The sequence below is a fragment of the Littorina saxatilis genome, linkage group LG17 (genome assembly GCF_037325665.1).
Source record: "Littorina saxatilis isolate snail1 linkage group LG17, US_GU_Lsax_2.0, whole genome shotgun sequence".
In the NCBI taxonomy this organism is placed as follows: Eukaryota; Metazoa; Mollusca; class Gastropoda; order Littorinimorpha; family Littorinidae; genus Littorina; species Littorina saxatilis.
Genome location: NC_090261.1, coordinates 6,447,574 through 6,472,666, shown reverse-complemented (window position 1 = coordinate 6,472,666; position 25,093 = coordinate 6,447,574). Strand labels below are relative to the sequence as shown.

At 40.3% G+C, this 25,093-nt stretch overlaps 1 protein-coding gene across 6 annotated transcripts in view; it reads left to right on the top strand.

Annotated features, from left to right (window-relative positions):
- LOC138953868 (nephrocystin-1-like) overlaps positions 1 to 17,960 on the top strand; it is a 42,072-nt gene extending 24,112 nt beyond the window's left edge. For 2 of the 6 annotated variants that reach the window (XM_070325830.1, XM_070325824.1), the window contains 9 exons: positions 1,640 to 1,739; positions 3,306 to 3,418; positions 3,934 to 4,007; positions 4,532 to 4,576; positions 6,899 to 6,928; positions 11,630 to 11,746; positions 12,288 to 12,446; positions 13,263 to 13,302; positions 15,763 to 17,960. In XM_070325830.1, coding sequence (XP_070181931.1) covers positions 1,640 to 1,739; positions 3,306 to 3,418; positions 3,934 to 4,007; positions 4,532 to 4,576; positions 6,899 to 6,928; positions 11,630 to 11,746; positions 12,288 to 12,446; positions 13,263 to 13,302; positions 15,763 to 15,791 — 707 coding nt within the window. In that variant the 3' untranslated portion in view covers positions 15,792 to 17,960. Of the gene's footprint in view, positions 1 to 1,639; positions 1,740 to 3,305; positions 3,419 to 3,933; positions 4,008 to 4,531; positions 4,577 to 6,898; positions 6,929 to 11,629; positions 11,747 to 12,287; positions 12,447 to 13,262; positions 13,303 to 14,961; positions 15,291 to 15,762 lie in introns of those variants that run through there. The other 4 variants (XM_070325826.1, XM_070325827.1, XM_070325828.1 and 1 more) reach the window with 4 other exon arrangements.
- Positions 17,961 to 25,093: the final 7,133 nt, after the last annotated feature.

The window sequence follows — 25,093 nt, the reverse complement described above, 5'->3', positions numbered from 1 at the left end:
TCTGTGGTAACTCCTCAAAATGCACTTATTTTCCTTTCATTTTTGTAGTCCATCAGATTTGTAAGACTTTAATGTTGTATTGGTGTTTTTATCTTGGTTTGTGTTGTCTGTTAGCTGGCGGTGTTTTAATTTGTTCGTTGGTTTTTCGTCTGTTTTGTTTTGCTTGGTGAGCCTGTCAGAAAGTTTGCCGTCCATGTTCTCTCACTTTCTGCATTTGTTTGTTTTCTGTTCCAAAGTTTTTGAAAAAGAAATACAGCCAGTTGTCATTGATTTGAATTGTTGCACGAGCTTGTTGGGGTAGATGCATCTTCCCAGAGCAGTATGTAAGTGGTTGATTGTAAAGAAAAGTGAGTACTGCACTTCACGTCAGCACACAGTGTGGAATGGAATTATTGGGTGACTGACTCTTCTTAATTCTTGTCACCATTTCGTGTTCTGTGTGTGCTGCACTTGATTTTCTAGGATCTACTAATCAAAACTCTACAAAGCTTGCACCAAGCTTTGTTCTCATGCATGTCAATCAGGCTGTGGGGGTTGTTTCACTACCATTTTCCCTTTCAACAGAAATTAGGTCTGACAAGAAGAGAGTCTGTGTGGATAATGCACTACAGTTGAGAGACTAGTATTCCTCAGTCCCTTTCCAATGGATTCATTTTTAAGATGGTTTATGACCTTTGCAGATAAAAAATATCACTTCAATATTCTATTCGTACTCATCGGTTGCTACCAATATTAACTTCAGGCAACCATCAGATTTGCCTGATTCTTTTTTGCAGTGATGATAATAATTACTCATTTTTTTTATCAATTGAAGCAGTAGATCAAAGTGTTGGCACATGTATCTTGTCAAAAGAATACTAATTAAAGTACATGTAGGTTACATGGAAGGGTTACAAAAAAAAGAGCTATGTTTGTTTTCTAGGATTTAGTTGTCCCTTCGATGGTGTGTGTTAATATCGTTCTTTCACCTGTGCAAAGCGTGTGTGCATTTGTGATTGCTGATGGATATGACTTACAGAGTTGTGTGTGTGTGTGTATGTACCAACGTCTGAATCTGAATGGACTGAAGATGTTGTTAGTGCTGAACACCATTGTGGCCCAGTTAATTGCTGGCTTGTTGTCTCCCCTATATTGATTGTCATTTAGACTTGTGCAGGTTGATAAAAATATTCCCATATTCTATGCATGGAAATGTGTAATCTTTCAAAAATTTGTCGTCATAATTTCATGAGAATGGAGCCAGTTAACTCTACTTCCTTCTCATACATCGATCTATGCTATGTACACTAGCTGTTGAAAATGACCTTTCATTGGACAGCTCTGAAAACAACAAAGTCGTAGCTGCATGCATGAAACCAATCAGCTGTTGTCTGTGTTCCAATCATTTAAATCTTAGCCAACACTATGAATAACATGGAAAAAAAAGTCTTATCCCTCAGCAGTAACAACTATTTTGATGAGATTCTGAAAATGCTCAATTGAGTTTGGAGTCATGCAATGATTATTACGAATACAGTGAAACCCCCGTTACCTTCATTCTTGGTACATTCACAAAGTCAATGTACTGTTTCATCGTGAATCCATTTCATCTGTTGCAGTCTGCGTGGTTACTGAGAGTGTTTTTCTGTGTTGTGTGCAGCTAGTTCCAACGCTCTGGTGTCGCTCATGTCAGGGAACAAGCAGCCGCGCCTGGTGGTCAGACTGGCCCTGCCCAAGAAAGAGTACAAGGATCACATGGAGTGAGTTGCTTTGATATACAGTGGAACCCCCCTTTTAAGACCCCCCAATTTAAGACTCCCTCCTTTTTGACTCACATGCGAAGCAAAAGTGAGTCTATGTACTCACCCGAGTCGTCCGTCCGTCCGTCCCCCCGTCCGGCCGTCCGTCCGGACGTCCATCCGGCCGTCCGGAAAACTTTAACGTTGGATATTTCTTGGACACTATTCAGTCTATCAGTACCAAATTTGGCAAGATGGTGTATGATGACAAGGCCCCAAAAAACATACATAGCATCTTGACCTTGCTTCAAGGTCAAGGTCGCAGGGGCCATAAATGTCTAAAAAACCAGCTATTTTTCACATTTTTCCCATTTTCTCTGAAGTTTTTGAGATTGAATACCTCACCTATATATGATATATAGGGCAAAGTAAGCCCCATCTTTTGATACCAGTTTGGTTTACCTTGCTTCAAGGTCACAGGAGCTCTTCAAAGTTGGATTGTATACATATTTTGAAGTGACCTTGACCCTGAACTATGGAAGATAACTGTTTCAAACTTAAAAATTATGTGGGGCACATGTTATGCTTTCATCATGAGACACATTTGGTCACATATGATCAAGGTCAAGGTCACTTTGACCCGTATGAAATGTGACCAAAATAAGGTAGTGAACCACTAAAAGTGACCATATCTCATGGTAGAAAGAGCCAATAAGCACCATTGTACATCCTATGTCTTGAATTAACAGCTTTGTGTTGCATGACCTTGGATGATCTTGACCTTGGGTCAAGGTCACATGTATTTTGGTAGGAAAAATGTGTAAAGCAGTTCTTAGTGTATGATGTCATTGCTAGGTTTAGTTATTTGACCTTGACCCTGAAGGTCAAGGTCATGTCTAGGTCAAGCATGTGAGTCGTATGGGCTTTGCCCTTCTTGTTAAGACCTTGTTTTCTCAGATTTTCTGTTCATAACCTCTGTAAAATTACCCCCATTTTAAGACTCACTCCTTTTTAAGACCTGATTTTTTCAGAATTTTAGAGGTCTTAAAAGGGGGGGTTCCTCAGTACACACTTGCAGTGCATTTGCCTCTCAACATGTGCTGTATTTGTGGCTTTTTTTCTATAAATATCAAGCATTCTTCATATGTATAATCAAAAACCTTTGGTCACATATGTTCCAATTCCTTTCTCTGATACTTGCGGTGTGTTTGTTTCTTTCTTAGCATCTACATCTGTCCCTCTTTGTTGGTAAAGAAACAAACCCCATTGTACACATTTTGACTGTGTGTTGTGTGCGTTTGAGTCTTGGTAATTGCAAACGCTGGCCTGGCTTTTGTCTTGAAAAAATCAAGCATTTATAGTTTCATCCATCATTCCCTAGCTTAGTCAAAAACTTTGCATCATTTTTACAAGTGGTGGTTTCAGTTTAGAAATACTTACAGCTTCTTGTGGAAGAATTCCAAGTGATCTTCTGGTTGTAAAGTTTCCTTTTTTTTGGGTTCTTTTTTTGATTCTTTTTTAATTTATTTTTTTAGGATTGGATGAGTAGCATGTTGTACTTATCTGCCATATTTATGTTATCTGCAGTTTGCTTCCTGACCCCCTGATGGGCAACACGGTGTTACTGCCCTTCTACAGTTACTACCGACAGATCATGGCCGACGTCCTGCTTCGCGATCGTCTTGACCTTGACTCCACTGGTATGACCTAGGACTGGCATAACCAGCATTATCTTATCTGACAGATGTCGTCTTTTGAAATATAGTTAATTTTGTTTTTGTTAGAAACATTAGTTTCGAGTTTGTTTTTCTCTTTTGAATAAAGTTGTTTGGGACTTGGTAAAGTATTCTCTGGTTTGATACTACATTCTCCCTCCCTCCCTCCCTCCCTCCCTCCCTCCCTCCCTCCCCCCCCTCCCCTCCCTCTCTCTCTCTCTCTCTCTCTCCCTCTCCCTCCCTCCCTCCCTCCCTCCCTCCCCCCCCCTCCCCTCCCCTCCCTCCCCTCCCTCTCTCTCTCTCTCTCTCTCTCTCTCTCTCTCTCTCTCTCTCTCTCTCTCTCTCTCTCTCTCTCTCTCTCTCTCTCTCTCTCTCTCTCTCTCTCTCTCTCTCTCTCTCTCTCTCTCTCTCTCTCTCTCTCTCTGTGAGGCATAATGGCTGACCCAGTGAAATATCATTTCCAGAACGGTGATGCATGTTTTGTTGTTGGTGTATTACAGAAAGGATCCACAACCCCTTCCTGTCCCTCTTCCCTTCTGTGGCAGAGCAGATGGACCTGATGAAACTGCTCAGGGTAATGACCGGGCATGCATCCAATTAATTAATTAATTAATGCTCTCATTAATAGATTAGAATCAGAAGTCAGCTATGGGATGGTGAATCATTTTCTTTATCTCTTCTCAACTAGATTGCTCATTAGTCCAGGCACACACATGAAACTAACTGCAACAACAACAACAAAGCTAGTGCATTCATTGAAAACGGAAACTGGAAAGTTCAGGGCACACTATCTAAGAACCATAAAGATACTGAAGAACCGCTGGGAAGAGTAGGAAACGTTCGGTAGCTTTGAACAAAATATCTAAATTCCATCACTGTGTATGTTTTTGTTTTTGTTTAACTGTGTATGTTTCATTGTGTATTGCACTAAAGGTAAATGTAATAAACAGACACAGGAAAAGCCTTTACATCTGACACTAACAACTTTCAGGTCATCCGTTAAGCTTGAACGTTTCTTTCAGGAGAGAATAAAATATGTCCAACCAACAGAGTGAAAAGTGAAAATAATTGTGTTTGACTGTCTCCGATTCCCTACAGATGGCCTGGCTGGATAGACTACGCAATCTTCGCAGAGTGGAAAAGGTATGTGTTGCACTGTCTTAGTTTTATTGCTCGCATGTTGGGCAATGTATTTTGTCATAGGTAGAGTGCTGTATCAGAGTTATTGGTGATTTGTGCTGATAACGGACATAGAATAGACATCATGTTTTCGTTTGAGATGCAGGCCTTTATTTTTATTTTTGATATTTTCTGAATCACATTCAACACTAGTTTCTTTTAAAATCCCTAAGTTTTTCATCTGGCTGTAGCTGCTTTCCTACAGTTGTGCATTTGGTTGGTGTGATGCACGGGTAGTCAAGGGAGTGTTTCACAACAGTTTGAAGCACAGATACATATATATTATTTATCCTACATATGTGAGAGAGACACCCGTGAGATAATAATCGTTCAAATCACACGTGTGTATATCATGTAAATGAGGTCATGTCAAGCAAGTCTGGCAGGGACCTGTTTTTCCACTCGCGGCTTATGGTGCCAAGGTCACCGAGACAAACGTCATTATAGAAACAAAAATTGCGCTCGCTAATTACCCTCCATGAATCTTTAGAACTAACACGTCACGCCACATTTTCAGAGTGACGTTTCTTTGCTTTGACGTAATAGATTGCACAAGGCTTTAGAAGAGATCGAGGTTCCAAAACAAGCGTCTTCAATTTAGCTGCCTCGACTGCGGGACATTTCAGTAAAATACACGTAAGTACAGTATGTAGGATAAACAGATTACTACATGGCTTGCTGTGTCGTACCAGATTTACACTCGTTGCTTTTTCAAATAGTGAACAGCTCGCTTTCGCTCGCAGTTCAATATTTAAAAAAACAACTCGTGTTAAATCTGGTACGACACAGCAAACCATGTAGTATTCTCTATATACGATCCACGCAGCTGACTGGATGATCTCATATGTCACAATGACATTTTAGTACACTAAACCACCGTAGTACTTTCACATGGAACAGCGTTTGCTTGATGTTAGGCTGAAGCTCAATTATAAGAAGTGGTTGCAGTGTTAGATAGTGCAGTTATCGTTGTTGTCACTTTGGCTTTTGATTAACGCAGAATTTACGCTTGCACTCATACTGAGTGGAATCTCAGCTCAATATTAAATGCAAAAAACTGACAATTTCCACGCAGAACAGCGTTTGTTTTGATGTTGGGCTGAAGCTCAATCATAAGAAGTGGTTGCAGTGTTAGATAGTGCAGTTATCGTTGTTGTCACTTTGGCTTTTGATTAACGCAGAATTTACGCTTGCACTTATACTGAGTGGAATCTCAGCTCAATATTAAATGCAAAAAACTGACAATTTCCACGCAGAACAGCGTTTGTTTTGATGTTGGGCTGAAGCTCAATCATAAGAAGTGGTTGCAGTGTTAGATAGTGCAGTTATCGTTGTTGTCACTTTGGCTTTTGATTAACGCAGAATTTACGCTTGCACTCATACTGAGTGGAATCTCAGCTCAATATTAAATGCAAAAAACTGACAATTTCCACGCAGAACAGCGTTTGTTTTGATGTTGGGCTGAAGCTCAATCATAAGAAGTGGTTGCAGTGTTAGATAGTACATTACTCGCTGTTGTCACTGGCTTTTGATGGCGCTGAACGCAGAATTTATGCTTGAATTCATGTCGAGTGGAATCTCTGCTTGATATTAAATGCAAAAAACTGACAATTTCCACACAGAACAGCATTTGTTGTGATTTTAGCCTGAAGGTCAAAAGAACTGGTTCCAGTGTTAGATAGTACATTTCTCATTGTCATTTAATTTGGCTTTTGATGGCGCTGAACGCAGAATTCATGCTTGAACTCATGCTGAGTGGAATCTCCGCTTGATTTCAATTGCCCAAAACTCATGACCATTTCAACAGATTGCAGAGAGGCAATGTGTCAGTCTCTGCTAGTACTGGCTGCCCTTACAGTGATAATATTAGCTCATCAGCTTCATCAAGGTGAGGAAAATAATGAAACAGAAATTGAGTATGGAAAACTGAGCAAAAGATCAGACCGAAGAAAGGTGGGTGGGGGAGTGGGTCAGGGGTTGATCGACTCACGATCAATAGCCTTATTCCCCTTCATGTGTACACGCAAGCACAAGACCAAGTGCTCACAGAAAAGATCCTGAAACCCATGTCAGAATTCGTTGGGTTATAAAAACACGAAAACACCCTGCATCAGCAACTTCCCCCGAAATCGGCGTATGGCTGCCTGAATGGCGGGGTAAAAGCGGTCATACACGTACAAACCCACTCATGCAAAAACATGAGTGAACATGGGAATTTCAGCCCATGAACGAAAAAGAAGAATTAAGATATGCCCTTAATGACATAAATGGTTTTTCCTTCCTCAGCGTGGTTTCATGTCCAGATATGATATTCGGGTAAAGATAATAACTTTCATGTGTCCTTTCTCATTCATAATTATGTGTTGTCGCAGAATTTGTGTCTGGACAGAACTTGTGAACAAAATAACTGCCAGTGAATAATTATAACTGCCTTCAGTTCACTATTTATGTTGAACAGTTTAGCAAAACCGACTTTATCTTGCGTAAACTGTAAACTCAAGAATAGCTGAACTGACTTTATCTTGCGTAAACTGTAAACTCAAGAATAGATGCACTGACGTTATCTTGTGTATACACTCAAGAATAAACTTGTTTTGCATTGGGTAGTGTTTTGATCATCCTAGTTTAAAAGCTTTTCTTTTGCACATGCAATTTTGCTTTTTGAGAAAAAAAATTTCTTTGCGTACTGAAAAGAAACAGCTTAGAGATTTTATTTTATTTTATCACGTTTATTTCACAAGAGCACCTTTTTCATTGGACTGTTTCCAAGTTCTCTGCAGACTTGTAACTGTGCTTATTATTCCCATGTTTCATAAGTACATGCAGTAGAATGGCAAAGTTATCAATGTCAAATACTGGCTAGTGGCTGCTCATTGCCTTTTAGCTTGTGTTGACAGATGTCTGTGGTGAATTGATTGTTTAAATGTTCAGCACCAATTTTACGTGTTGTTTGCTCGAGAACCTTGTTGTGCTTTGGAGCATATTCAGGCATGGGAATTGTCCGCCGAACGGCGGATTTCCGCCAAAATTTTTTTTTTGTTCCGCCGAAAATGCAAAAATGTCCGCCGAAAAAATAAAGGGGGAGGCACACAAAAAAAAGCACCGGTTACTTTGGCCTTTGCGCAAAAGCCCGCGAAAACTTTCCGTACTTTGTTCACGCACTGCTACCGCCCGCCTCAGTTACTTGAACTTTTATGTTTGAAAGTAAACCAGATTGCACAGATTGTGTTACAAGTTACATTTTCCTGTTTGTCTCAACAGATCAATTTTTTTAACAAACCATATAATACATGTATATTTTTTTCTTCTTCAAAAAAGCAAAAATTTGTACATTTTTGTACTAAAAACTCTGGTTCTAAAAACAGAATTTAATGGCAAACTTGGAGCTCAGATGACACCAGATTGCACCATCTGGGTTCTTTGGAGAAAAAACATTTCCGGGGGGGCATGCCCCCGGACCCCCCTAGTAAGGCTGATGGGGTCTATGTCGACCAAAAGAGTGGGATTCCCTGTAGGTGGAGTTCCTGGAGGGGGATTCCCTGTACACAGGGAATACCACATGGTTTAGTTCCTGTAGCGTGTCGCTGATATCGCTGAAAGTCACGTGATGCTTGGCGACATCGGTAGAATTTGATGTTTTTTAATCTTTTTTGATATTTCTTAGAAATTCGAGTATGGTTTGCAAGTTTTATTGAAAAACTCCACCCTGTGGGATTCCCTGTATACAGGGAATCCCCCTCCAGGAACTCCACCTACAGGGAATCCCACTCTTTTGGTCGACATAGACCCCATCAGCCCTAGTAAGGCTAGGCGCTTCGCGCCGTCGTTTTGACGCTTCGCGTCTTCAGTTATAAATTTTCAGCCTTTTTCAATTCCCATGCCTGCATATTACACCATGAAGCATCACAGTTCGATGTGCGTTTTCTGTTTATTCTGTTCTGCTTTCATGTATACATATTTATGTATACATATTGTCACAAATCACCGTGATTGTATTTTGCACAGACTGCATTTGCAGCGTTTTACTGGGGGCAGGGGGTTAGGGGATGTATGTGATCTACACAGAACTGACAGCACACGTAATGGGACGTTAAACAAAATGCATTACAAAATTGTGAAAATGATGATGTCTACACATTTCACCCTCAGCCACAACTCTGCCGGATCTGTATGTGTTGTGAAAGAGTGAATACTCTTGGAAAACATGAGGCAAGCTTTCCGGCTTGACATTTTGGGCAACACGCTAGCCAGCAGCCTATCTCCTCATGTCAATAAGCCCACGAGTGGCGACAGACCGCTCGCAAGTGATTGGCAGTATAATGTCATGCGAGCGTGGCCTTATATATTTTCAAGAGTATTCACTCGTTCAAAACCCATACAAACCCAACAGAGTTATTTCCGAACATCATCTATTAATTGTCTCAAATATTCCATGCATCAGATTTTGTTACTATATTGTACGTGCATTTGTATAATTGTGACCCTCCACCACGGAATGAGTCGCATGTCACCTTTACATGATTTTCATATTTTTACATTTTCCTAAAGATTTTTTTATGCTCTATCCAGTGGTGATAACCGTTTTAAAAAAGAGCGAAAACCGTTTGAGTTATAAGCCTGTGACTGAGGTGACCCTCACACTGTTACCAGACACTAACCGTTTTAAAAAAGAGCGAAACCCGTTTGAGTTATAAGCCTGTGACTGAGGTGACCCTCACACTGTTACCAGACACTCCCCGGACTTATATTAAGCCTAGCGCAGAACCGTGCGAGGTGACATCCCGGGATGCGACTCATTTCGTGGTGGAGGGTCACAATTGTGCTTCTGCTGCCAGTGTACACTTGTGTTGCTGGCTGCTTTTAGAGATTGCTTTTAAATGATCTTGCCATATTGATTGCTATGCTTCACGGTATTGTCATCACCTTTCAAGCACACTAAGTATTCATTTGTAAAAGGCCGGGACATACCTGCTTTGTCATAATGTATACTTATACTTTTCCCAGTACATGTGTTACATAGTTGGCTAGTAATCCTGGGTTTTGCATCATTTTCCCATTTGCAGCACTATGCACTGTTTTATTTTTATCTTTGGCTGCATTTGTTTAATTCCTGCTTTTCATTTCTTTTTTTGCGTGCTTGGTTCATGTTCATTGATTCATCTCTTCACCACCATGTATGGATGTGTAGGACAGGCTTGTAAGTATCAATTTTGCAGTGGCTTTCGGTTGCCCAGTTTTTGATGAATAATTAGTGATTGCCCAAAATTAACACGAAGGCAACCCATGATTCATACTTTTCAAGTTCAGTATTCACTTAATTTGTTTGAGAGTGTTTGGTTAAGGCTGCCTTCACACGATTAATGCTTTAATTGTTTGACAAGTCAGCGTAAAGCTGCAAAACCCCCTTGCAAAGTTCTAAAATCAAAAATCCTTGTGCACAAAAGTACTAACATACATAACAGCTTTAAGTGAAGAAAGCACATAAAGTGGCAAATGTGTGCATCTCTCTCTCTCTCTCTCTCTCTCTCTCTCTCTCTCTCTCTCTCTCTCTCTCTCTCTATATATATATATATATAGACTAGATTACCTTGCGATACGTCCCCCACAAAGGGACTTTGCTCGATCTGTAAATCTCGGTCCCCCTTGAGGAGGGTCTGATGCTCCCAATAGGCTGTCTGTGAAGGGATACTTATTTCTCTCTCTATCTCTGCTAAGAGATTTTAACAAATCTCGGAAGAAAGTCTCTGCTGACTTTCAATTGTTTCTTTCACAATTTCTGATGTTTTATATATATATATATATATATATATATAGAAATTTATAATGAGAGCGCTGCTTAAAATGCCAAAATGTGCACTCGATCGCTTGTACTTTTAAAGAAAAGTTAAATATAGAATGACGTCAAGAGCGAGAATGCATAGAAATTACGTCATGAGCAAGGGAGATCATCCTTTACTCTGTGTGTGTCTCCACCGCCTACATTCCAACAAGGAATTTTGAAAGCAGGGAGCACACTAGAGGTAATGGAAGAGGTGGGGGGAGGGGGTAAGAATTAGATCTAGAAAGAACTCTTCACAGACAGCCTACTGGAGAATCAAACCCTTTCGGAGCCGATTGCAACACTGCACAAGAATAACCCGAGGAGAGTTCTACAACCTCAAAGGATTGAGAAGTCACCGAAGTGCATTTAAGGGCATTCTCATAGAGTGCTGAACCTGAAAAGGTCCGTTTTTGTTTAGCCAAGACTGCTACCGGTTTCGAGCTGAGAAGCTCTCATCAGGCAGTCTCTTGGCATAAAACAGAGAAGAACTCTCAAACTTCTATGCAAAAGAGAAAACCACATTTCTGCGGTAGGCCCTCTGCATATATAGACGAGAATCTTTCTTTGATTCCCCTGCAACTGTCAGTGAAGAGTATGATAATATATATAATACACAAGCTGTGTTTGCTGACTCAGTCTGCATGATTTTACTTGGAAGTGTTTTATGCACGAGGGTTTGCAGATGTTAAGAATAATATTTAACTGCATGAATTGTTGTGAATTCAAATTCAAATTTGTTCTTGCATTTGTAGTCAAGCACATTTCTATTGAACAACTTATTTCCTTTATCAAATTCTGTGAATGTGATACCCTAGAATAACAGCATGGAAGAAAGCATCTTGAACTGACACGTTTCTTGTGATGAAAAGCTATATTTTTTTGTTTTTAATTGAAATTTAACATAATTATGGCAGTTTTCTCAGCTTTTTGTGTAGTGCTAGAAGGCACACTCACCTTACCTCCCATACCATATGTGGAGGGATTGGGTGCAGAGAGAGAGAGAGAGTGTGTGTGTGTGTGTGCGTGTGTGTGTGTGTGCGTCTGTGTGTGTGCATGTGTGTGTGTGTTTGCCAAGGTTGAATGATACAATGAATATGAAGGTTTTAAATTTAAGTCAAGAAGTAAAGCTGAGAAGAGATTCTCAGAAACACGATGTCCTGTAGAGACTATAAAGCAAGACTTGCTGGTGATTTCAGCGTGATGAGGAGCACATGAAGGATCAGTTCCGTCAGACCTTCCTGGAAACTGTGTACCCTGCCACACACATGGTCACCCTGCCTCCCTACAGACCGGGCGACTATGAGACCACTCAGGTATGGATTACTGCTCAACAGGGACACGGGTCAACTGTATTTGCAGACTCAGAGACGGTATCCATGTCCCTGCCCCATGTCACCACAGTGGCACATAAAAGACCTCGGTCATTCTGCCATAAGTGCAGGTGGCTGATTACACCTACACGACACCTGGGTAGCGCGACTCTTGTCGCTGCTATAACTTTCCGCTGGGAGGAAGCAACCCGAATTTCCCAGCATTGGGATAATATTAAGTACATGAAATGAAAACGGGTCAACGTGACAGACATTAATTAAGACAAACGGTCATACACGTAAAAATCCACTCGTGCTAAAAACATGAGTGAACGTGGGAATTTCAGCCCATGAACGAAAAAGAAGAAGAATTAAGATATGCCCTTAATGACATAAATGGTTTTTCCTTCCTCAGCGTGGTTTCATGCCCATGAACGAAGGAGAAGAAGAAGAAGAAGTTAGTTGATCTTTTTAACATTGTAGTGAGACTTTCTGCTTGAGGAATTAAGTTCAGCACTCTCACGAGATTTTCTTTTGAACCTAGACTCGTCGAGAAGAAGTCAACAAGTTCCGTGAGATGAAACAAACGCGGAATTCAGCGCTGGCGGTTCTCCTGTCATCAGACCTCATGTTCGAGCCTTTCGACATGGAAGAAGTGACCTACAACATCATCGGCCAACACTGTCTGCTCAAACCTGTCACTGTAAGTCTGGCCTGTGCTGACCAATAGAGAGAGAGAGGGCGAGAGAGAGAGAGAGACAGAGAGAGAGAGAGAGTGTATGTGCGTGTGTGTGTTTGTGTGTGACAATGTGTGTGTGTGTGCCGTGAGAGACTACTTAGGATTTGTATGTGTTTTAGTGCAATTTTAAATTCTTACTAAATGTGATACGGAATAGTGTTGTTAGTTTTAAGTGCAATCCTTAATTCTTAGTAAATGTGATGTATTTTATGTCTGTGATCGCCTGACACTGCATGGCAATTTTCATCGTTTTTATAAGGACAGTAACATTTTGAGTCTTGAGTCTTGAGTCATATAATAATACAATTTACCGTATTTTCTGGACTATAAGGCGCTTTCGTGTTAAAGGCACAACCCCCACTTTTACCTTTAAAATGAGACAAATCCACACAATAGGCGCTTCCGGTGCATTGGCTGCAAGTCAAAGGACGTTCACAGAGTGGAAATATGTTTTCTTCCGGATGTGTGGTGAGGTCCAAGAGTGCATTCTCAGAGCTGTTTGGCCTTGTGACCTCAGGTCAATGACCATATTTCAGCCTACCCTTGTTTCCAGACACTGACCTCCAGACCCTGGGTCAATGAACGAGTTTTAACTATGACACCTAATAAACAAGTAATTTTGAAATGTTTATATCTACAGTAGAGACGGGAAAATGCAGTATTTATTGCTTCAAAAGGCACAACCTATTGAATATATACCCAAAAACAATTTGAACTCGAATGTAAAGAAAAATGTATTTATTTCTCTGTTAGTAGATTCATGATCTCTTTCCCTTGCAGGTGAGACATAAGAGAAAGAAAAATAAGGAAAAGAAGTTGAGTAAGAAAGCCAACTGATTTCTTTGAATTATTTGTAGCTTCAATGGCAGTTTCAGTATGCAGCTTGCAATCTTATTCGCAGTTTTCATGTCGGATGAATGAGGCTTTATAATGTTTTGCCCATTTTTATAGAGCACACTTTTTTGTAGGCACATTTTTTGTATGAATACAGTCATGTAAAGAGAGAATGGAGAGAAAAATAAAGCATATGTACATGTACTCCGTTTGTTAGACTATAAGTTATCCACTTTCATCCCTTCTAATTAACTGATCTCTGCATTTCTGCTGAAATATATACCAACAGCATCACAAGCTGTATCAAATGTAATCACTTACGTTCTCTTGCAGGTAAATTATATCCCCCCGTGCCCCAATATCTTTTCAAAGGGCTTCTTCTATTAATTCTTCAGTTTTATAGAGCTCTATAGTGTTTCAGAGTATGCTTGTTTTGTAGCTTTTCAATCAAGTATCAAGACTTCGACTCTTTTCTTTCTTCTTCTTCTTCTTTTTATTCATATGTTAAGTGAATTAAACCCTTAGTCTCAGCAATAATGTAAGCTACTCTGAGTATTTTGCATTCCCCGTATTTTAACAGCTTGTTATTGGCTCACGAAGTGTAGCCTATGCGATGCTAACTTTTGTCTGTCTGTGCGTGCGTGCGTATGTATGTCTGTATGTATGTCTGTGGTAGAAACTTTAACATTTGAAGACGTCATATTACATTGACGTCACATTATGACGTAGGAGGGTTAGACGTCACGCGATGGAATTACTGAAAGTCTCGGTGATTGTTATTTTGAGCGGGCCGAGACTATTTGGCAGTCGTGTCCATGTAAGTAGGCTACATGCAGACAGACAGATCTAGATCTAGTGTCTCGCTTTCTTGCACAGTTTCACCTATGCTCTTTCTGTGTGTGTGTGTGTGTGTGTGTGTGTGTGTGTGTGTGTGTGTGTGTGTGTGCGTGCGTGTGTGTGTGTGTGTGTGTGTGTGTGTGTGTGTGTGTGTACTGTGTGTGTGTGTGTGACGGAGTGATTGAGTTTGTGTTACTGTTTGTCGATTTCTTACGTGAGCCTTGAAGGCTTCGCCTCTTGTTGTTGTTGGAGATGCTGCTTGTCTTCTTGTCATTTTTTTTTTAAACTGACACTTTGAGAAGCAGCACGTACACAATTAGGTGTGCTCTCTTGTCCCAGATAACTTTCTTTCCCACAACCCACAAACACAACAATTATTTTACATTTTATCAGTAACTGATGCTTGTACATGTAGTGATGCACATGGAGGTGCTCTAGTTTGATTCTGTGTTGCTATTGGTCTTGGTGATGCTATTGTAATAAGAGAGAGACAAAAACTGCAAGTGTTTACAACAGGAACAATGTACACACACACACACACACACACACACACACACACACACACACACACACACACACACACACGATCAACAACTCATTATTAAGCCTTAAGAAATACAATGCTTTTACAACAGTTCACCATTGAAACCATAACTGAAAGCTTTTTGGCTATCAAGTGCAGGTCAAGAATGTGTCAAAATTCAAAGTGTTTGGTAGCTATAATGACGTACAGTGTAGTTATCAGAAATAAATTGAGAACTGTCACCATGCGGTCGCAGTCTTGTAACTATTGCTCTGTTTTCCACAGGTTTCCCAGAGCTAGTGCCTGACAATTAGGTGTGCTCTCTTGTCCCAGATAACTTCCCACAACCCACAAACACAAAAATGATTTTACATTTTATCAGTAACTGAAGATTGTACATGTAGTGATGCACATAGGTGCGTTGGTTCGATTCTGTGTTATGGTCTTGGTGATGCTACTGTAACAATAGACATGTGAATAAGAGAGAGAGAGAGAGAGAGAGAGAGAGAGAGAGAGAGAGAGAGAGAGAGAGACAATGACAATGACAAATTTTTTATTAACGAGGGTAATGGCATAAGCAAACAGGTGCTTTTTTACACAGAGAGAGAGAGACTCAGAGAGAGAGAGAGAGAGAGAGAGAGAGAGAGAGAGAGAGAGAGAGAGAGAGAGAGAGAGAGAGAGAATGACAAATTCTTTATTAACAAGGGTAATGGCATAAGCAAACAGGTGCTTTTTTTATATATATATATATATATATATATAGAGAGAGAGAGAGAGAGAGAGAGAGAGAGAGAGAGAGAGAGAGAGAGAGAGAGAGAGAGAGAGAGAGAGAGAGAGAGAGAGAGAGAGAGAGAGAGACTGCAAGTGTCCACAACAGGAGCAATTTACACACACACGATCAACAACTCATTATTAAGCCTTAAGAAATACTGAAAGCATTGTCATTTTGGCTTCCAAGTGCTGGTCAAGAATGTGTCAACATCCAGAGTGTTTGGTAGCTAATGAGGTATAGTTATGCTCCAGAAATTAATTGAGAATTGTCATAAGGTAGTTGTGGTTTTATAACTATTGCTCTGTTTTCCACAGGTTTCCCAGAGCTAGTGCCTGACATGTGATGGATAGACCCATCTTCTGTCTTGTCAACCTGCCATCATCCGTCCATCGATTGTATCATCGTTTGTGTTTCTTCAGCAGTTCAAGGAAACTTGGCTTTGTAATATTTATCAGAAAAAAGGTGTTCTGGTTCATTATGTACATATAGGGGTTGGGGTGGGAAGAAACAAGAAGAGGGAGAATTGTTCAAGGCAAGGGGAAGAAAGCTCATCTCATGTAAAACGTATACAGATCTATGCGTGGTTTAAAGATGGTTTAGAAGTGAAGAAAGGTACCATTAATATTTATATTGTCAGGTCAGCGACTGGCTGTAACTGCAGGGCAACATTAGTTTTGTGCCATCCACTACATGACAGTGGAGTAAAAGTACTTGTGTCTCAAGGTAACACTCAGCGCTCAATATCAACTGCTAAATATAGTCCGTATACACATCTCGTAGCGGCCACATCAATCGTCTAAAAAATTGCTTTGACGCTTTTGCACCAGTTTGGGCAGGTGAGAGCAAGCTTTGCTTCATTAGATTGTTCAGTTAAATCTCATGGGAAGTGCATATGCATGATTCTGTGTTAAAGGCAAAGGGTTAATGCTCAGAAGATAAGAGAACATTCCACTGGGACTGTTGGGCAACGCCCTTAATTCCCCTTGCATCTTATTTGTTAAAAAAAAGTGTCGGTGGGTCTCATCGCTGGTATCTTGATTGGCAGCAACTTCATTATTGTTGATTAATACAATGTATTGTGAAAGCTTTGTTAGTTTAAAACCTATTAAACCCTGTATCATTGAATAATTTGTTGTATAAACAAATCCTTTTCTTGCATTATTGGCGATATACATTTTGTATATTGTCTTTGAATGGTAAAGACCTATTTACGTGAATGGTAAATTGATAAATTCACATAAATGGATACGTACTGTAGATATATATTCATATAAGTAGGTAAACAGATAAATTGAGACACATACCCAGCTGATGTTTTATGTGACTTTATTGGTTGCAAGGTAGGATCAATGGTTTTGTTTCTGCTGTTATCTCTCTCCCTCGCCCACTCACTCAATCATGCATCAACTTACTATTGTTTTGGTGTTGAATGTTGTCCGTCCATGTGTGTGTGTTTCAAACTTTTGAAATAAGCATCATGAATGATATTGCCTTTTTTTTCTTTCATTTTGTTTGTTTGTAGGGAAGGGTGTATCTGTTTAAGTTGAGTCTTAGACCCACTGCCATTTGTACAAAAGATAAGGGTGTTGCCAGACTTATGAAAACTATTACATGACTTGGCTCAGTTTTGTGTTTTATTGTAATTGTATTGTTACTTTTGCTTTTTGAGTCACTTGAGAAAAAGTGACTATGTAATCGGTCAGTGTTAGTCTGTCCGGCCGGCCGTCCGGCCGGCCGTCCGTAGACACCACCTTAACGTTGGACTTTTCTCGGAAACTATCAAAGCGATCGGGCTCATATTTTGTTTAGTCGTGACCTCCAATGACCTCTACACTTTAACGATGGTTTCGTTGACCTTTGACCTTTTTCAAGGTCACAGGTCAGCGTCAAAGGAAAAATTAGACATTTTATATCTTTTCTCGGAAACTGTCAAAGCGATCGGGCTCATATTTTGTTTAGTCGTGACCTCCAATGACCTCTACACTTTAACGATGGTTTCGTTGACCTTTGACCTTTTTCAAGGTCACAGGTCAGCGTCAAAGGAAAAATTAGACATTTTATATCTTTGACAAAGTTCATCGGATGTGATTGAAACTTTGTAGGATTATTCTTTACATCAAAGTATTTACATCTGTAGCCTTTTACGAACGTTATCAGAAAAACAAGGGAGATAACTAGCCTTTTCTGTTCGGCAACACACAACTTAACGTTGGGCTTTTCTCGGAAACTATAAAAGTGACCGGGCTCAAATTTTATGTGAACGTGACTCATTGTGTTGTGAATAGCAATTTCTTCCTGTCCATCTGATGCCTCATATAATATTCAGAACTGCGAAAGTGACTCGATCGAGCGTTTGCTCTTCTTGTTATCTCTTGTTCTAATGTTGTTTTGATTATATTGCATGTCAGAAGCTACCTGTGATGAAACAGAATATATTTAGTAAAGAGTTTGCATGTAGTTGATAAAGTAATGATGAAACAGTAATAAATAGTGAATAAAAACTTGGCTTTTTGGTGGTTGTTGCTGGTTGTGGTTGTGGTGGTGGTGCTGCTGCTGCTGGTCAGTGTTTTTTGAAGTGTGTGTGTGTGTGTTTGTTTTATCATAGTTTTAACGTTTACATCTGATCTCATATTCCTTATTAACTATTGGTACAGCTGGTGCACCTCCTAAATGACAAAATGAAGGGAACATGATTTTTTTTTAAATCCATAGCTTCCATAGAAGCAGGGACCTGTATCTGAACACACACACACACACACACACACACATAAACACACACACACAGACGGACGGACACACACACTCGCATAGAAACCCACACACACACGATTGAGACGCGTTACGCCCGAATACGTATCCAGACGGTTGTTATGCCCGATTTTGTACCCAAGAGATCGACGAGGCGAGTAGGTATGCTGACTGAAATGTGATTATCTCAGGCATAAACTACTAAATGTCTCTGCCATTTGACAGAATCAATTTAACAGAGATCGATCTTGTTTTGCAGGCGAAAATATCAAAATTACCGCATCTTTCACATCCCGTATTATTAGTGCACCGACCGTTTCGTCGGAAAATATTTATCATAGGCTACTTACAGAAGAAGAAGGCACAGACGTCTATCGAGAATGATTTGTAAGTTTCTGTTGAAAAGGCTAGGAGACGAAGGTAAATTGAAGAGTGTTTTCGAATCATGTATTTTGGTGAACGAATGACAGTCACACCCAGTTGTACACAGGACATTCTATGTCTGTCTCTCTTTGTCTCTGTCTATGTGTCTGTCTGTCTCTCTGTCAGACTGTCTGTCTATCTCTCTCCCTCTTTGCGTGCGTGCGTGGTTGTGTACGTCAGTGCGTACGTGCCAGTGTCTCTCCTTCCTTCGCATTACTGTATCATATATCTTTGTCGTTTAGGCTTTTTGCTTTTTTACATTTAGGCATAACATAGACGGGGAATCAAGACAAGATTGGTGGTGTATGTGTGTGTGTGCATGAATGTATGTGTGTGTGTGTGTGTGTGTGTGTGTGTGTGTGTGTGTGTAGAGCGATTCAGAGAAAACTACAGGACCGATCTTCGTGAAATTTAACATGAGAGTTCCTGGGTATGATATACCCAGATATATGATGTTTTTATTTTTTCGATAAATGTCTTTGATAACGTCATATCCGGCTTTTTGTGAAAGTTGAGGTAGCACTGTCATGCCCTCATTTTTCAATCAAATTGATTGAAATTTTGGTCAAGCAATTTTTGACAAAATCCGGACTATGGGATTGAATTTCAGCTCGGCAGCATAAAAATTAGTTAAATTAATTGTCATCAAAATCGAATTTTCACTAACAGCTTTAAAACTGATTGCATCATATTCCTCAATTTCTCCTGAATCTATATATATATACGACTAGTGTCTGTGTGTCTGTGTGTCTGTGTGTCTGTGTATCTGTCTGTGCGCGATGCACGGCCAAAGTTCTCGATGGATCTGCTTCAAATTTGGTGGGCATATTCAGGTAGACCCGGGACACGACACAACCTGGTCGATATTTCAACACGTGCTCTCAGCGCGCAGCGCGGAACCGATTTTGGTTCCACCTCAGCTATTTTGGTTCCACCTCAGCTACCCGGGCCCCCATACCGACACACCATAGCCGCTACACCACATCACAACGCCAAAGTTCTCGGTGGATCTTTTTCAAATTTGGACACCGTATTCAGCTACACCCCGGACACAATATCATCGATGAGATATTTCAACACGTGCTCTCAGCGCGCAGCGCTGAACTCATTTTCGTTTTTGTGTTCATTTCACCATTATAAGTAACTCTTCCTTATCTTCTCCAGTGTTTGGCGTTTATCTCCCTTCCTTCGTGTGGCTTTCCCGTTCAGTTCTAAGTTACTATTACTATTTTTAGAATGTCACTGCGCTGTCCACTGCGCTGTCCACAACGCTTCCCTTGCACCCGTAAGTTGTTCTTACTGTCAAAGTGAAAAGGTCGAATCAATTTATAGCCACGCGAAAAATACACTCTCACCTATCTCTATATATTTATAGATACAGATATGCATATATATATACGGCTTCTCTGTGTGTGTGGGTGTTTGTGTGTGTGGGGGGGCAAAAACCTGTGTATTGTAGAGTTCTGTTTGTGATGTGGTCTAGCGGCTTTTGTCTGTCTGTATGTTCTGGCATGTGAGAAGCCACAGCAGATAATATAGGGCCAAGAAATAAGCTCTAAAATTCTCAATCCCGTTTGACAGGACTTCGCCTTCAAAGGTGATTGTGGTGAACCGCCACGCTGTCTGTCTCTGTCTCGCGCCGTTCACCCCAAATTCCCGTTTCTGAGTAACTATTTTTAGAATGTCACTGCGCTGTCCAGAACGCTTCCCTTGCACCCGTAAGTTGTTCTTACTGTCAAAGTGAAAAGGTCGAATCAATTTATAGCCACGCGAAAAATACACTCTCACCTATCTCTATATATTTATAGATATAGATATACATATATATATATACGGCTTCTCTGTGTGTGTGTTTGTGTGTGTGTGTGTGGGCAAAAACCTGTGGATTGTAGAGTTCTGTTTGTGATGGGGTCTAGCGGCTTTTGTCTGTCTGTATGTTCTGGCATTTGAGAAGCCACAACAGATAATATAGGGCTAAGAAATAAGCTCTAAAATTCTCAATCCCGTTTGACAGAACTTCGCCTGCAGAGGTGATTGTGATGAACCGCCACGCTCTCTGTCTCGCGATTCACCCCGGCGAAGCCGGGTATTCCTCTAGTTTAAAAATATATGCATACTAGCTGTACCCGTTTTTTGTGTGTAAACCGTCGGTTATTTCCTGGAACGGTCCTTGATGAGCAATGAAGTATTTCTTTCCCACACCATAAAAATATACGCTTATAATATAACATGTGTTTTATTACACACACACACACTCACTCGCAAAGAAAATCCCTCGCACATACAAACACACACACACACACTCACAGATATACTGACCAACACATGCACTTCTGCAAAAACGCAAGCACACACACACACACGCGCGCCTACGAACGCGCACGCACACCCGGCCCGTCCCCCCCCCCCCCCCCCCCCCCCCCGCCCCCTCCACTGACGCACACTCGCCTCACACCCGCACGAACACAAATACTCGCTCGCGCTTTAAGCATTCCAGACAAAGGCACAGACAGACAGACATAAATAGAACAAGAAGCATGCAAATACTCTCTCCTGTGCTCGTTCATAAAATCACACGCATTGACATGCACGCACGCGTGCACACAAATACACACACTGTCAAACACAGACACAAAAACGCTAAAAGATGGACATATTCTTGGTTAGCCTCGAGTGACCGAAAGTGATGTCCAGCTGAAGCTTAGCACTCAACAATGATGCCACAAACATCATGACGCAGAGAAAGACAGTGGCCGCGTAATAAATTGACGAGATGTGAGCCAAGTTTGGCTAGCCCAGACTGGCAGGATCCTCGATAGCTCATAAGATATTTACTGTTAATCGCCGTTTTTAACGACTCCTTTCAGGTTTGGTTTTTCCAAAAGTACCCTATGACACAATGTAAGTCAGGGCCGGACCAAGTTCGTTTGAGGGGGGGGGGGGGGGGGGTCTGAACTGAAGGCAGGGGTCCACGCCGAGGCATGAAAACTCGGACTGCAACCAAAGACAAGTTGTGCGCTAGCTGTTTTCGTTGTCTTGTATTCTATCTTTGTGTCGACTTACTTGAGTACATGCATATCCGTATTCAAGAATTAATCTCATTAAAAAAAATATTGAAGTCGAGCGAAATGCAATCGTACAAGAGTCATGCAGTCTGATTGTCATTGCCTCGGAAAGCAATAGCGATAAAAACACAACTGAATTGACTGATTACTAGGGGAAGGGCCCCTAATATGGACCACTTTTTACATTTAGTCAAGTTTTGACTAAATGTTTTAACGTAGAGGGGGGAATCGAGAATAGGGTCATGGTGTATGTGCGTGTGTCTGTGGTGTGTGTGTGTGTGTGTGTAGAGCGATTCAGACTAAACTACTGGACCGATCTTTATGAAATTTGACATGAGAGTTCCTGGGTATGAAATCCCCGAACGTTTTTTTCATTTTTTTGATAAATGTCTTTGATGACGTCATATCCGGCTTTTCGTGAAAGTTGAGGCGGCACTGTCACGCCCTCATTTTTCAACCAAATTGGTTGAAATTTTGGTCAAGTAATCTTCGACGAAGCCCGGACTTCGGTATTGCATTTCAGCTTGGTGGCTTAAAAATTAATTAATGACTTTGGTCATTAAAAATCGGAAAATTGTAAAAAAAAATAAAAATTTATAAAACGATCCAAATTTACGTTCATCTTATTCTCCATCATTTTCTGATTCCAAAAACATATAAATATGTTATATTTGGATTAAAAACAAGCTCTGAAAATTAAATATATAAAAATTATTATCAAAATTAAATTGTCGAAATCAATTTAAAAACACTTTCATCTTATTCCTTGTCGGTTCCTGATTCCAAAAACATATAGATATGATATGTTTGGATTAAAAACACGCTCAGAAAGTTAAAACAAAGAGATGTACAGAAAAGCGTGCTATCCTTCTTAGCGCAACTACTACCCCGCTCTTCTTGTCAATTTCACTGCCTTTGTCATGAGCGGTGGACTGACGATGCTACGAGTATACGGTCTTGCTGAAAAATGGCATTGCGTTCAGTTTCATTCTGTGAGTTCGACAGCTACTTGACTAAATGTTGTATTTTCGCCTTACGCGACTTGTTACATTTAGTCAAGTTTTGACTGAATGTTTTAACATAGAGGGGGAATCGAGACGAGGGTCGTGGTGTATGTGTGTGTGTGTGTGTGTGTGTGTGTGTGTGTGTGTAGAGCGATTCAGTGTAAACTACTGGACCGATCTTTATGAAATTTGACATGAGAGTTCCTGGGTATGATATCCCCGGATGTTTCTTTCATTTTTTTTTTTATAAATGTCTTTGATGACGTCATATCCGGCTTTTTGTAAAAGTTGAGGCGGCACTGTCACACCCTCATTTTTCAATTGATTGAAATTTTGGCCAAGCAATCTTCGACAAAGGCCGGACTTCGGTAGTGCATTTCAGCTTGGTAGCTTAAAAATTAATCAATGACTTTGGTCATTAAAAATCTGAAAATTGTAATTAAAAATTATCTTTTTATAAAACGATCCAAAATTTACGTTCATCTTATTCTTCATCATTTTCTGATTCCAAAATCATATAAATATGTTATATTCGGATTAAAAAGAAGGTCTGAAAATTAAAAATATAAAAATTATTATCAAAATCAAATTTCCGAAATCGATTTAAAAACAATTTCATCTTATTCCTTGTCGGTTCTTGATTTCAAAAACATATAGATATGATATGTTTGGATTAAAAACACGCTCAGAAAGTTAAAACGAAGAGAAGTACAGAAAAACGTGCTATGCAGCACAGCGAAACCACTACCGCGCTGAACAGGCTCGTCAGTTTCACTCCGTTTTGCACAAGCGGCGGACTACGGTCATTGTGAAAAAATGCAGTGCGTTCAGTTTCATTCTGTGAGTTCCACAGCTTGACTAAATGTAGTAATTTCGCCTTACGCGACTTGTTGTTTATTGCTGATAACTAGCTTGTTTTCTTGCGAAGAAGTTTCATTGATTTTGTGGTTCGGGTAGTCCTTCTCTCTTAGTTTAACCGTTAGGCATAATTAGAGTGAAATAGCTTTGATAGACCTTCAGCAAAAATTAAATACAGAAAAAAATCACAAAATTAATGGTCCATATTAGGAGCCTGGGCGCCCAATATGGACCAGTGAAGCGGCCTTCACGAATCACTGTAAAAAGCCCCCTATACTTCAAAATAACATGATACAACTTAGTGTGCAAGTCAGACAAATTCAAATATGCTTTAGATTTATCTGTTTCGGGTTGATGAGAGCATTATTTTGAAGCACACCAGGAAACTGAAAAAGCTTATCAAAAACAGAGTGAAAATAAGTGAAATTATCAACTTCCACAATAAAAAGACTATTTGTTATATTTTGTTGAAATCTCGAGGGCTAGTTATAGGTTATTTTCAGCAAGCTTCTTAATGAATTAATTGAAATTGCCTTTAGTTTTTATTTTCTTCGATTTGTTGAAGGTCTATCTATATTAGGGAACTCACACATACTTTGAGGTTTTGCTATTATTTTTTGTTTGCAGTAGAAACTCGGGGTACACACTGTTAAAATGTAACAAATACTGTCTGAACTGTCATATATAGCCATTTTTGTGTTATGAAAGCTTTGGCTGTGGACAGAAACGAGTCCGTTTTAGGCGGCAAATTTAGAGTGAACCCTGCCAAAAGTGAAAAAAAGAGAAAAAGCCTAACGGTTTTGAGGTTTGTGTTTTTGCAACTGTTTTGACATGTGCAACGTGTCCAGAGAGGGTGAATATAGCGAATGAAATTGTTTTGAGCGCTCTAGCGCCGTTAGTTTGTCAGAACAGGAGGTGGTCCATATTAGGAGCCGGTCCCGCATATTAGGAGACTTTCTCCTAACTTAGTTAGCATTCAGCCGGAAAGCACATTTCCCACAACACTGAAAAAACACTCAGCTATGTTTTCCTGAATACAGAGATGCATCCTGAGGTGTAACTGGTCATCCCAGTTCGGGAAAAAAAAGGAGTTTGTGAAAAGTCGAAATCGAAGCGCTTTTACAGAGCAGACGACAGATAATCCGGGCAACGCATTGGGTCTAATATCTGATTTTCACGCAAGCGTTGCTTACTCGTGTTGGAGCTACCTCACGCGCTACGTCGTCTACTTTTTACATTCAAGTGGTCAAGTTTTGACTAAATGTTTTAACATAGAGGGGGAATTGAGACGAGGGTCGTGGTGTATGTGTACGTGTGTCTGCGGTGTGTGTGTGTGATGTTGGCTACCTATCACTAAGAAGAAGAAGAAGAAGTGTGTGTGTCTGTCTGTCTGTGTGTGTGTGTAGAGCGATTCAGAGTAAACTACAAGACCGATCTTTATGAAATTGGACATGAGAGTTCCTGGGTATGATATCCCCAGACGGTTTTTTTCATTTTTTCGATAAACGTCTTTGATGACGTCATATCTGGCTTTTTGTAAAAGTTGA